Source organism: Astyanax mexicanus, chromosome 13 (assembly GCF_023375975.1).
Source record: "Astyanax mexicanus isolate ESR-SI-001 chromosome 13, AstMex3_surface, whole genome shotgun sequence".
NCBI classification, from domain to species: domain Eukaryota; kingdom Metazoa; phylum Chordata; class Actinopteri; order Characiformes; family Acestrorhamphidae; genus Astyanax; species Astyanax mexicanus.
Window position 1 is genome coordinate 25656899 of NC_064420.1, and position 14151 is coordinate 25671049.

At 38.8% G+C, this 14151-nt stretch overlaps 1 protein-coding gene across 1 annotated transcript in view; it reads left to right on the forward strand.

Annotated features, from left to right (window-relative positions):
- The first annotated feature begins 603 nt into the window (after positions 1-603).
- Positions 604-14151, forward strand: part of tec (tec protein tyrosine kinase) — a 39020-nt gene continuing 25472 nt past the window's right edge. The window contains exons 1-3 of the mRNA XM_022677484.2: positions 604-1492; positions 7558-7764; positions 12552-12656. Of these exons, the coding sequence (XP_022533205.1) occupies positions 7627-7764; positions 12552-12656 (243 nt within the window). The 5' untranslated portion in view covers positions 604-1492; positions 7558-7626. The remainder of the gene's footprint in view (positions 1493-7557; positions 7765-12551; positions 12657-14151) is intronic.

Here is a 14151-nt window from a genome sequence, read left to right on the forward strand (position 1 = left end):
CCTGAACTAAATCATATCAGACAAATATTGAAGATTCAGGGTTGAATGTGAATGAACGCAATCGTATGTACAAAGAAAAAATAAATAATGGCAGATATATAATGAAACTGAATTGAATCAGAAGTCCTGAAGTTGATTGTCTCTTTAGTAAATTGGTAGTAAAAAGAACTAAACCGAATCAAATCATGCTAAAAGTGCTGAAACGGAATTGTGTTTGGTTAATACTGAATATATATATTTTTTTATTTAACTAAACTGAATCAAATCAAGTTTTTAACTGAATCTGAAAACAGTAATGCAATAATATGAATGTAACAAAACTGAATCATATAAAATCCTGAAACGAATCAAATGAGATCATAATGTAATAGTATGAATTTTACTAAACTGAATCAAATCATGTCATCATCATCAAGTCCTGAACTGAATCATATAACGTTAGTAATGGAATAGCAGGAAATTAATGAAAATGAATCAAATTATATGCCTCTTAAATTGAGTTAGATCAATAGTGAATCAAATCATAACAGTGCTAACAGAATAGTAACAGATCTGCACAGAATCACTGAAGTGCAGGACTGAATCCTGTCTTTAACAGTGAATCGGTAGTGAATCTATCTAAACCAAACCTTATTATAGTCATTCATTTGTCTTATCCACTTCCTCATGGAATTGTAGGAGTGCTGAACTGAATCATATCAGACAATATTGAAGATTCAGGTTGAAAGTGAACAAAAGGGTATGAAGAAAGAAAGAAAGGCAGGTATATGATGAAACTAAACTGAATCATAAGTCCTTAAGTCAATTGTTTCTTTAGTAAATTGGTAGTAAACTGAACTGACTAAAATGACTCAAATTACATACATCTTAAACTGAGCTATATTAGATTAGTAGTGAATCATTAGCCACTTTGAAGTGAATCAAATCCTAACAGCGCAAACAGAATTGCAACAGATCTGCACTGAATCACTGAAGTGCCGAGCTGAATCATGTCTTTGAATTGATAGTGAATCTAAACCAAATCTTATTAAAGTCATTCATTTGTCTTTTCCACTTCCTCGTGGAATCGTATGAGTGCTAAACTGAATCATATCAGACATGTATTGAACATTCAGGATTGAATGTGTGTGAACCGTATGAATCATATAAACAAAGAAAAAGAGTGAAAGAAAGAAAGAAAAAAAAGACAGGAACTGCAGAGTCTCACATTTGTTAGTCAAAGCAGAGGCAGCGTGGAGAGACGTCACCGACACACACACACACACACAGACCGCAGGTGGCAGAGACTTCCTGGACAAAAGAATCCGTCAGCACTGAGCTGCGGTCAGTCTTTGTTTCCTGGTCATAGCGAGTGTGTGTGTGCGCGCGCGCGTCTGTGTGTGAGAGAGAGAGTGAAAGAGAGTAAGTGTGTGTGAATGTAACTGAGCTGACAGTTCAGACGGAGCGGACACGGTACTGGACAGTCAGCCCGGCTACCGGACACAGAACACAGGTAAACACGGCTTCATTTCATTCGCGTGTGTACGTGTTTCCGAAGCGCGCGTGTAAAGAAGTGATTGCTCAAAGCTGTGCTTTACACTCACACACTGTCGCAACGCAGCGGAGTTCAGAGTTCAGCGGCTGGAACTCAACGGTGGAAGGACGGTTAGTCTGTAACGGCTCCCGTGACGGTTATAGAACTCAGACACGCGTGCGGGAAACTCACTTTTAGGACGAGTTTAAATGTTTAAATTTTTAAATATTTTGGAATGTTTGACGGTTGGTGTTTTAACGATTTTATAATGTTTAGTTCTATCAGCTCTCTCACTTTATCTGACCAATCAGAGCATAGGCCTTCCAGTGTGTTAAGCGTCAACTTTCACACACTGTAAACCCACAAGTTTGTTTCACAAGAAATTAGATATTTCTTAACATTACTGCTCAGTGTAAGGTTTATCAGTTGGGTGTAAAACGTATTATTTAATTTTTTGTCTGAATGTATTTTGTCCATTTAGCATTATCAGGAAGAAACTGGTTCATATATATATATATATATATATATATATATATATATATAATATATACTTTTCTTCTTTTTAATTTCTGCCTGACCTGGATCTGAATTACAGGAAAAAATAAAATACATCTTACAAAATGTTTTAAGTTTAACATTTTTTCAGTAGGTTGGATTATTATACCATCAGGTTTTTATTATAAAGTATAAAACTTGTAAAAATCAAAAATCTGAATAGAAATCTTTTTTTTTTTCATGTATATCTGATCATGATGAGCAGAAATGGAAAATTTTGATTTTGAAATTTGAAATAATTAAAAACCCAAATTCATCTTTAATATATAGAATGGAAAACATTAAATTATGAAGTTTTACACACAATTTTCTATTTTCAAATTTAGCCTGAAACGTTTGGAAAATCAAACTGATAACCGTCACACTGAACATTACTTAACTATTTTGAGTTAGCTGAACATTTGTGAGCACATATACATTCAAATGGAGATCTTTTGAGTTGAACCAACTTACCAAATTTTTTGCATTATAAGGCACATCAATAAGCATATATTTTCTGGCCTATTTTCATAGATAAGGCGCACTGAATTATAAGGCGTATTATGTGTCACTAGTAAGTGTGACACATAACAGGGGTTATAACAGGGGTGTCGCCATGTTTTCCTTCTAATTCAGGTGGTGCGAGACCTCTAAAGCTAAGCTTAGTTAAGTAAACAAAACTGTAGTTCTTTTAAAATCAAAGAAGCACTGGATGTTAATCTACACCGATTACTCTTTTAAAAAACTGTTTATTTGGGTGAGTAATGGGCTTTTGTTTATTTACATTAAGCTTAGATTTCCAGATTTCCACCAATGCCACCTGACAGAGCTACACTGAGGAACCTTGAGTGTTCCGGTAAGATAGGGTGATATTAGCTAGCGGTTTGTCCCATTAAGCTTTTTTTAACCTGGTAAACATGCAGACTACAGTCCGTTATACTCACCCCTATACGGCAAAAGAGCTAGCACTTAGCACGGTTAGTGGGTAATGCAAATGCTGCTCCAGCAGTGCTAGCCGGGGTTAGGAGCAGGCTACAGGCTGATAATACTCACCTCTGAATGGCAAAAGAGGCTAGTGCTTAGCGCGGTAAGTGGCTAATGCAAATGCGGCTCCAATCTCTGTGCTGAAACTCCTGTATAACACTGTACTTCTGCGGAGTGGCTTTACTGCTCCTTACAACCTGACTGGTAAAATGCATACATAAGGCTCATCGATTTCAAAGGCGCACTGATAATTTTTTTTAAAGCATTTTCTCTTTTAGTGCAAAATATATGGTATAATAAGTTGAGTTTAGTCTATTGCCACTGGCAGCTTCTTTTTTTTACATTACATTACATTACATTTGGCTGACGCTTTTGTCCAAAGCGACTTACAATAGTCAAGTACAAAAGTAATAGAAGTTAAAGGCAAAACATTTTAGATAGGGCTTAAAGGAGGTCTAAGGGAAATAATGGGATATAGGAGTGAAGGAGGGGAAGAATATGAGGTTAGAAGTAGTTAGTGTGTTAGAAATGTTAAGAGAGTAAGTGCTCTTTGAAGAGCTCTGTCTTCAGGAGTTTCTTAAAGATAACGAGAGATTCTCCTGATCTGGTAGTGGAAGGAAGTTTGTTCCACCATTGGGGAACTCTGTATGAGAACAGTATGGATTGCTTTGTGTGGATGTTTATTGGAGGAGCGCAGCGGCCGGGAGGCGAGCATCAACTGGTCGCCAGTGGAGCTCACTGAGCAGCGGGGTGACATGAGCCCGTTTTGGCTGGTTGAAGATCAGACGTGCTGCTGCATTCTGGATCATTTGGAGTGGTTTTACTACGCAGGCCGGGAGGCCAGTTAGTATGGCATTGCAGTAGTCGAGGCTTGAGGTGACGACTGCTTGCACCAGGAGTTGGGTGGCCTGTCAGAAACTGTCTAATTTTTCTGATGTTATAAAGTTCGAAGCGGCAGGATCGAGCAACCGAGGCCACATGGTGCGTGAAGGAGAGCTAGTCATCAACCATAACACCCAGGTTCCTAGCAACCTTTGTCGGTGAGAGAGAGTCGATGCTTATAGAGAAGTTGTGTTGAAAAGATGGTTTTGCTGGTATGACCAGAAGTTCAGTCTTTGAGAGATTTAATTGAAGGTGATGCTTTTCCATTGGCTTTTGGAACAATCTATTTCTATTCTGGGTGTATCCTCCATTTTTTGACTCTCACCATCAGTGTGTAGTGATTCCCCCCTGGCTACCTTAGGTATATGTGTAGATCATATTTTATGATTAACTGTCTGCCGTCTGTGTTGTAGACTGTAAGAACAAGGATCATTTTAAGAGCTGCAGTAACCCTGTGTTGACTATGCTCTCATTACTGTTCACTCTATAGCTAATTTATGTGAATTAATGATTTTGAGAAATGACTCCTACTGTAAGCTTGCTTTGTCTACTGAATCCCGTTAAGTGTCTATGTTAATTCAACTTAACTTTGATGTCATTGTTTGTTTAGATTTTTTTTGTGGTGCTCCTTTCATTTAAGTGAACACCACATTTTGAGTGTCAAGTACTTGTGGTTTGTCTGTTGAACTTAAGGTGAACTTTTGTTCACCGTTTGTTCATTACTAATAAAAAAATAATAATAATTTGAAATTACCTCAAACTATTAAGGTAGACTTAACTTATTAGGGTTAACAGTGTACTACCAAAGTCTCTACTATCACAAACTTTGAAGAGATTACCAACCTACTGTTGTTCCACTGAGAGTACAGGTTCACACATATCCTGACTGAATTAAAACCTCATATGTTAACTGTCAGTATTACTTTTGAAAGTGAATAGAAGCTAACCTTTATTTGGGTGATTCACATTTTGCATTTCAAGTTTAACAACACAGATAACTTTCTAACATGAGCTATATTCACTTTCCTACTTAAATATACACTCAAATAATTTGAGGTAATTCAATGCCTTAAATGAATTTATTTTTCAAAACTCATTTTTTACAAACTCATTTTGAACAAACGTTTATCCTTATGTTCAACAGACAAACCACAAGTACTTGACACTCAAAATGTGGTGTGGGACAGCACAACCAGACTGGAACATGTTCAGCAGTATTTATGTCTTTAACATTAAAACTATTAAATAACTGACAGTAGTTTCACTTTCAAATCATGTAAACACACCTTTTGGCTTGGGGCCTTCAAATGCCTTGAAACAGCCCTTCCTGCTGACAGCGCAGAGCTACCGTTCTGGCAGTGATAATGTGGGCTTAGAATGATTCCTAACATTTTTAGCATTGTAACTAGTAACAATGTAGCACATTAAAATGTATTGGAGTAAAAGTATTACACTCATCCAAAATATACCGCGAAGTAAAAGTGGAACTAGGAGCTAAAAATAATACTCTAGTACATACAAATAAAGCATGTGAATGGAGCCAAGATTTTTGAGTAATTTGTATATCTGCTAGTCATTTATAATCAAATTACAGTACACTGACATGACAAAATTTGATTAAGAACCTCTCAGTTGAAAGTGTGGATTACACTTTAAAACTTTAGAGGGAGCTCAGGAACAACAGATACCATTTCATGCATAAAGCTGCTTTAGTCTAAATATGACCACACTGTTCAGTGTTGCTGGGTTTTTGCTAGGAATGGAAATGGTAAAGCCGCTGTTGAAGGCTGTGCTGTGCAGTGTTGCCAACTTAGCAATTTTGTCGCTAGAATTGACACCTTTTCCACATCCCTTTAGCAAGTTATTTTGCAAAAGTGTGTAGCATCAAATTTAACTTTACTACTGGTACTTTCCATAGAAGAGAGTCAATAAAACTACCTGAGAAATGAGAGAGAGAGAGCTCTTTTCAACTGTAACAACAGATGGAAAAGAAGAACACATTCAAACTGCACACATTTAGTTAGTTCACATTTTCTAACAGTAAAATTAAACATATTTGTGTTCTTAATGTCTAATGAAATAGTGCAGATAAATGCATATAGCATATATTGTAGTATTTGCGTGAATTATTCTAGTTATTAAGTCTAGTCCAGAAGCTTTTATTGTCATTCCATTTCCATTCTAAATTATGTTTCAGAACCATGGTGCAACTTAGAACAGAGCAATACAATATAGACAACATGAACTACCTATGTGCAGAACTAATACCAGAACACTACAATAAATATGATAAATACTAGGGATGTCAGATCATTTTTTAAGGCTTAAGTCATTTCAGTTTGAGTATCTGCCGATACTGATTCCTGATCTGACTTTGGCAATGCAGAAAAGTCACATCAAAGTCGTCCCTAAAGTCTCTTTTTTTAACCCTCCTGTTATGTTAATTTGTTAGGGTTTTTTTTTTTTTACTATTTCACTACTTGATTACTTTTGAAAAACCAACATATAAAACACAGTAGTTTTACATAACATTGAAACATAACATTGCAATTTAGTTTTAGTTTTTGTTTATGGTGGTGGTTCTAAATATGTGAGATGAACCATTTTCATATTATATGGTGATTAGTACACAAATTAAGGCAAGCAGAAGAAGTTTTATAATAAAAAAATATTTGTAACTATTTTTCCTAGATCTTTAAACTTTAAAACAGTTGTTTGATCCGTAAAATAACTGGAGGGTTAAATACATTTTTATTTATTATTACTGTTTTTTATCCTGCTTTTATCTCCAATTTAGCTGTGCTGATTATTCCACCCCCTCAGCAATACTCCCCCTTTTACCTGTGATGCCTCAACACCAGGAGGGTTATGACTAGCACATGCCTCCACCAATACATGTGAAATCAGCCACCGCTTCTATTTGAACTGTTGCTGATGCAGCATTGCTGTGTAGCATCACAGCACACTCGGAGGAAAGCGCAGCGACTCGGTTTCAGATACATCAGCTCACAGATGCAGCCTTGTGCTGACTAACATCACCACTGACATCACACCATCTACCCACCCAGAAAGAGCAAGGCCAATTATGATCTCTCAGGGCTCCGGCAGCTGATAGCAAGCAGCATGACCGGGATTCGAACTAGCGATCTCCTAAACATAGTTGCAGGTAGTCCTTACTACGTGACTGGTAAAACTTATACACAAGGTGCACTGGATTATAAGGCACACTAATGATTTTTTTTTTTATAAAAGTATTTATGTGCACCTTATAGTACGAAAAATACAGATGAAGCCTGCAAATATTGATACCTTTTGAGATAATGTGAGGGTAAAAGAACTATCATCACCTAATAAACACAGACATGATTTTTTATTAGTATGAATTAAGGCATATCAGACATTATGGATTAATGTAGTCCCAAAAACAGAGAAATCACACAGCAGTTCCAAAACACATGTAGGGATGCTGACACAATCAGTGTTAGCAGGATCTATATCTACATATATTATGATGGATTGAGTCACAGTAAAAGCCCCTTACACCAGATACTGGTAGTTTGGGCTAAAGAGGAGAAGTTATGATGAAGCGGGTCAAAAGTTAATAAGTATATTTGTGTGTGTGTGTTTCTCTCCTCTGGTTTCAGGCTGTGTATGAGTGTGTGTGAGAGACTGTGTAAGTAGATGGCAGTTCTCGGTGGAGGTAGAGGTCGGAGATGAGTTCCACACCCATTCTGGAGGAAACTCTGATTAAGCGCTCGCAGCAGAAGAAGAGAACGTCTCCGCTGAATTATAAAGAGAGAGTGTTCGTCCTTACCCAGAGCAGACTCACCTACTACGAGGGACGTCCTGAGGTGAGCAGCCAGTCTCAAAACATAGTGCTGTTTTTTTGTTTTTTGTTTTTTTTAATAAGAGAGATGTACAGCTCTGGAAATTTACAGCTCTGCAGAAAATGAGAAATAGCTGAAAAAAAAAGATGCAGCGCTTTCAGACCTCAAATAATGCAAAGACAACAAGTTCATATTCATAAAGTTTTAAAAGTTCAGAAATTAATATTTGGTGGAATAACCCTGGTTTTAAATCACAGTTTCATGCATCTTGGCATGTTTTCCTCCACCAGTCTTACACACTGCTTTTGGATTACTGCTTTTTGCCACTCCTGGTGCAAAAATTCAAGTAGTTCAACCTGGTTTGATGGCTTGTGATCATCCATCTTCCTCTTGATATATTCCAGAGGTTTTCAATATGTGGTCAATTCTTCTATATTGCACCTTAGGGGCTCTATGCATGTTGCGATGCTCATTGCTATCTTATACCCTATCAACAGTCTGTTTGCATGCCTTGCGCCTGTGTTTTTTAAATAGCAATGGAGCTAATGAATATATGTACCCAAATAAACGTGGTGGTATGGAAGTGAGATTTGTTAATGTCAATTTTTTGGCATGTTGCTATCTTGGCAATGGAAAACACAGGTGCGCCACTGACTGAAATGAACCTGAACATACATAAACAGTCAGATGTTAATTGCTATCTTAGTGACACACCGTTACACACACAAGGATAAACATATTATTTACAACAATAAATAGAATATAAAATATAACAACATTGCTGTTTCCTTAAATTACCTGCTTGTGAACCTTCAAAACGAAATAAGCAGGTCAGTATCTATTGCTGAGAAGCCCAGAAGTTAGCAATTCACCAATGTCAGAGTGCACCTGGCTCTCAAAGGAAATAGCAAGTGATAAACTGATTGGTTTATTTCACGTTGCACACAAAACATACCCAGGATTAATCAGGATAATTAGTTCATGCTTTTTGCATGTTTTAATCTGCGCACGGCATGCTTTTCCTATCGCTACGATAGCAAAGGTGCACTGACACACCCTAAATCAGGTGTGGCTTGCTTATAGACCGCTAAAATAAGGCTCCAAGTCTGTTAGCGACTTTGTTTAAGGATGCATTGAATTTATTTACAACAAGCCAAAACATGCATTGTTACCTAGACTGAAGTATGATCTGTTAGAATATTGCATCAAATATTGATAAAAATCAGTGTTCTTTAAAAGAAAAACTCTTCATATTCACGGGGGCCAGATTCCGCCCACAGAATATCTTTATACACTCACCTGAGCTAGATTCTGCCCACAGAGCAACTCCACGCACATACTTATTCTTGCCTCTGACCACAAAGAGGAAACAGCTGTGTCTGAAACTGGAGGCAGCTGACTTGATGCACAGTATCTCCACAATATCTCACTATCTCTGGGCAGCATCAGGGTGAAGGTCTCTGTCTAACTTAAAAGGAAACAATATGTCCTGATGTTACCAAGGGATAGACAGCTCACTGCTAGATATGAACATTTAGTTGTGTTATAAAACATTAACAGTTTTTGCCCAATAGAATAGAAGACTAGAATAACTTTCAATTGGATATGACTTGGTTCCATCCCCCAGGCACAACTGTATTAGGGCTGCAACTAATAATTATTTTGGTAGTCGACTAATCTGATGATTATTTTTTCGATTAGTTGATTAGTCAACGATTATTTCTGAGATTTCCTCCAGCTCTAAAAATGATTGAAACAGCTAAACATGAGACTTAAAATGGCTTTAAAAGTCTAGATGTTGTTTAAACATGGAAAGTACTGATCATTTAATAAGTAAATATGTAATCAGTTGTGTTTGGGCACGTTAGGAGACATAGGCTAAGTTGAGTGTAAAGTGTGAGTGAGCTGTTTACCCATCTCCCATTGCGCTTCTGTCCCCAGCACTTTGTGTAATGTGGTACTGTTACAAATTAACGATTAGTCGACAATGAAATTTGTAGTCGACAAATTTAAATAATCGACATTGTCGATTATATTGACTAATTGTTGCAGCCCTACACTGTATAGTTGTCGGTGTCCTAGCAAGGTCATGAAATAGTGCTGCTTTCAAAGTGGGTCTCAAAAGCAATTTGCCTGTGGGTCTCTTCTACACCGTCCAGCCTTCAAAAGTACTGACGTATAAAAAAGGATAGGCAGCAACGTATTGAGGCAGCTGCTTTCCATTTAGTAGAAAGCCGAAGATGCTTACTTTGGGCAGGATCTGGCTACAGATCAGCTCCACACACTGTAGTAGGCCAGGCCCCACTCACAGAGTGAATTCAGAGGTACTTCTATGGTTAGGCTCCAACCACAGAGTAGCATAGCACTCACCTGGCCCAGGTTCTACCCACAGAATAGCAGAGCTAGAGCAGGGGTCGGCAATAGGCGTCATGAAACATCTGGCCCATGAGGTTGTTGGAATATAATGAAAAAAATAAAAATAAAATGCTTCTCTGACAAGCCTTTGTTTCCACTCCTCCCCTTTCTGTTCTACAATTGGGTTCAACAACCCTCTGAGCTGGAGAGCTACTAGTCTGTAGCACTCCATCCCATCACATTTAATTTTCCAAAACAGAATTTTTTTTGTGGCGCACCATGTAATGGCTTGGAAAATATCTAGCCCACGGCCAAACTTAATTGCTGACCCCTGATCTAAAGCTATTCTATGCGTGGGTCTTGGCTCAGGTGAGTGTGTGGTGCCACAATGTGGACATATTCCAGCCCAGGTGACTCTCTGAATCGTTTCTGTGCGTGGATTTGGCCCAAGTGAGGGCATGGTGTGACAATGTGGAGATAGCACAGCCCAGGTCACTCTCATACAGTAGCTATACTCGTCTGGACCAGGTTCTGGCCATCGAATAGCTGCAGATAGTCATCTGGGCTAGGCTACATCCATATTGTGGTTCCAATTCAGTTAAATTGCCAAAGTTTCACCCACAAAGCATCTTTATACACTCACATGGGCTACAACCCAATCACAAAGCAGTTGCATCTATAGAATAGCTATAGATCACCTGGGCTAGGCTACATCCATATTGTAGCGCCACACTGTCAACTAGGCTAGGTTTCACCCACAAAGCAGCTACATACATTTACATGGGCTAGGAGCCACCCACAAAGCAGATACACACATTTACATGGGCTAAGCTCCATCTACAGAAGAGCTTTACTCACTTATCTGGGCTAGGCTATGCCAACAATGAGGTTCTGTATACTCATTAAGCGTAGACTCTACCCACACAGAGGGTTTACAATGGACCAGAGTCCGGCTACATAGAGGCTTCACACACTCACCTAGACCAGGATCCAGCTACATAAGGCGCTTTTCCACCGGCATGGTGCCAATGCTGGTGCTAGATCCCTAACGGTTCTTTGCTTTTCCACCGAAAAATCACAGGTCACCGGCCAGAAAAGCCGGTTTCAATGAATGAAAATGAATCAACAGTGGTCCACCGTGGATAGCAGCAAAAGTTTTAACAGGAGCTCGGGTTCATCTTGTTTTCAAATCATCCCCTGACTTCTGTTTATGCCCACATTCACATACGTAGTAAGCAGTGATGTCAGTAACGCGTTACTTAGTCACAATCCTCCCCTGTCTCTCTCTCTCGCGCTCGGCGTGTCTTTAATTTTCGCCTGTTCTCATTTTTCCGCCAGTTCTCGGGCTCCCTATCTCTTTATAAAGGCGTTTTTTCCCGGCCGCGTCCCAATTCACTAGCCAGGGCAGCGGTCTGCACAGATCTGATTGGCAGAGGAGAGCGTTTGAAGATTTTGTGCCGCAGAGTGCGTATACCGTAAAGACAAGAAAAGTTCTGACGCTTTAAATGAACGCTGTCAAAATTAAATACGTTTCAGTAGTTTACTGGTTTGGGTCCGCACTGGACAACGTCTGGGTCCGGACCTGGACCGCAGTCCGCATTTATGTGATCCCTGGCCTAGACCATATACACGGTTTTGTTTTATAAAACCACTCTTTGCTGCCCTGCAGAGAACAACAAGTTCAATGTTAAGATTTACAGTGTTAAATATGTCAGGTCAAGAAAGACTTTCTTTATTTTTCTTTTTTATAAAAACAAGTAGTTATGTTAAGTGAAATCAAGAAAGACCATATTTTATTTTTTATTTAAAAAATAATTTATGTTAAGTTAATTCAAGAGAAATGGTCTTTTATTTTTATTAAAAAACTTAATTTTTGAGGAAATAGTTCAACTTTAAATGTCTAGAGATACATTGTTGCTGTTAAAAATGCATTTTCCAGTAAAGGGAGTATTGGCAAAACTGGTTATAGTTTTGATGTTAAGGCGGCGCCGCGGCGGGAGGTGGTGTCTGCAGCTGCTGAAAGTAACTAATAAAGTAACTTGTACAGTAACTTAGTTACTTTTAAAATCAAGTAATCCATAAAGTAACTAAGTTACTTTTTAAAGGAGTAATCAGTAATCGGATTTCTTTTTCAAAGTAACTATACCATCACTGGTAGTAAGGGACTCCTTAAAGCAGTGGAAACACGGGCCGGTTCTTAAAAGGTTCGCAGGAAAAGAGGTAATAGGGGCTTTGCACACTAACCTGGACCAGGATCCAGCAACATAGAGGCATCACACTCATCTAGGCTCCAAAGAAATAATATCTCAACACACTTATCTGGGCTAGACTTCACCCACAGACCACATTCTAACCTAGGCCAAGTACTTTAAGAAAACAACACCCCCACCCAACAGTAAATGGTAATTATATACATTAGATAACATTTTTATTTGTTTGTGTGTGTGTGTTTGCAGAAGAAGTTCAAAAAGGGTTCTATTGATCTGCAGAGGGTCAAGTGTGTTGAGATTGTGAAGAATGGAGGCATGGTCATACCATGTCAAAACAAATACCCCTTCCAGGTAAAGCACCCTCACAAAAACACCAAACACACACACTTATATTATTATTATAACTCACCTGTTTACACAACCTACCATTTTCTACTGGTTAATTGTTCATTCTAAAATCAGTACAATTACTAAACACATGAGTCTTCTGTATAATTTGTACGTCTTGTATATAACCTTGTATATACCTTACTAGGGCTGCACAATATTGGACTTTGCAATTTTTTTGTCGATTATATATTGAAATATTAAACAATGCAGGACCTTTCACCAGTAATGAAGAGTGGAGAGGTCTGTCTGAGGCCTGTGGGAGCTTTCACTGCCCCTCCACTCCAGAAAACAGCTACAAAAACACCCAGAAAAAACACACATCTGTGATGTCACCAGCCCCGCCCCTATCCGCTGTCTCACGTCAGAGATCCAGACCATGTGAGGGCTGAATCAGTGCTTTAGAGTAAGCCAATCACTCACAAATCGAAACAACAACAATAATCGGCCCTTTAATCGGGCATAAAAGGTCTCATTCCGCTAAAATCCACTTTTTCTTATTCTTTGTGAAATACTATAGGTCTCTTTGAGTTGTATATGCATGCTGCACATAAATCTGATCTTCATCCTTCATTGTCTGCAATAGCTAGTAAAAAAAAATGATCATAGAGAAGTAAGGGTGTCAATGTCAACCAGTGATTACATGGCCTCGCTCACCTCAGCTCAGGATCGCCCACAGACAGCTATAGTTAAGGAGTAGCTCACAGCTCTGGTTACTCTGTTTACAGCTTCTGGTTACACAGCTAGTAAATGTTAGCTATCCTGTGTAAGTAACTGTAGGTTTAAATCGGATCTCCGGTTGATCCCGAGACCTTAAATATACACTAGGGAAACACAGTTTGACAAAGTAGCTCAAAGCGGGCGCTGTTCGCGTCGGATTTTATGATATAGAGCAGACTCTGGGACTTTCATGTGGTAAAACTGCCCAAGCACCGAATCGCAAAGTCTGAGGTAAGAGTTTAGTAGTGTTAGCTTTAGGTTATTTGCGCTGCCATGGGAATAGTGGCGTCGCGGCTGTGGGGGTTATTTTAACAAGCGATGAAATGACTAGGTAAATAAGAGCCTTTTTCTGGGATTAAAAGCGTGATTTGGGCTGTAACTGGAAATATCTGTGCAAAACTGTGCCAAACTGAGGTGCACAGCTTTCGACAGGCTGTCAGCCGCGGTATTTACAAGCACGTGCCCAGCCATGCGGAAGCCATGCAGTTACCTCGTGTGTACACCCTCTCCCCCTTCCCTCCCTCACATTTTTTAGGGAACAGCCTGTCACTTCCACAGACACAGAGACAACGATGTTCACTCAGAAAATTACACGTCCTATTGCACGTGCTCACATCGCAATGACGATGTTTAAACGATATATCGTGCAGCCCTATACCTACTAACCTAAACTCAAATGATAAGAGTTGTTTCCTCTCTATAATACAGCTCTCTCTCTTTCTCCCTTGCTCTTCCATCC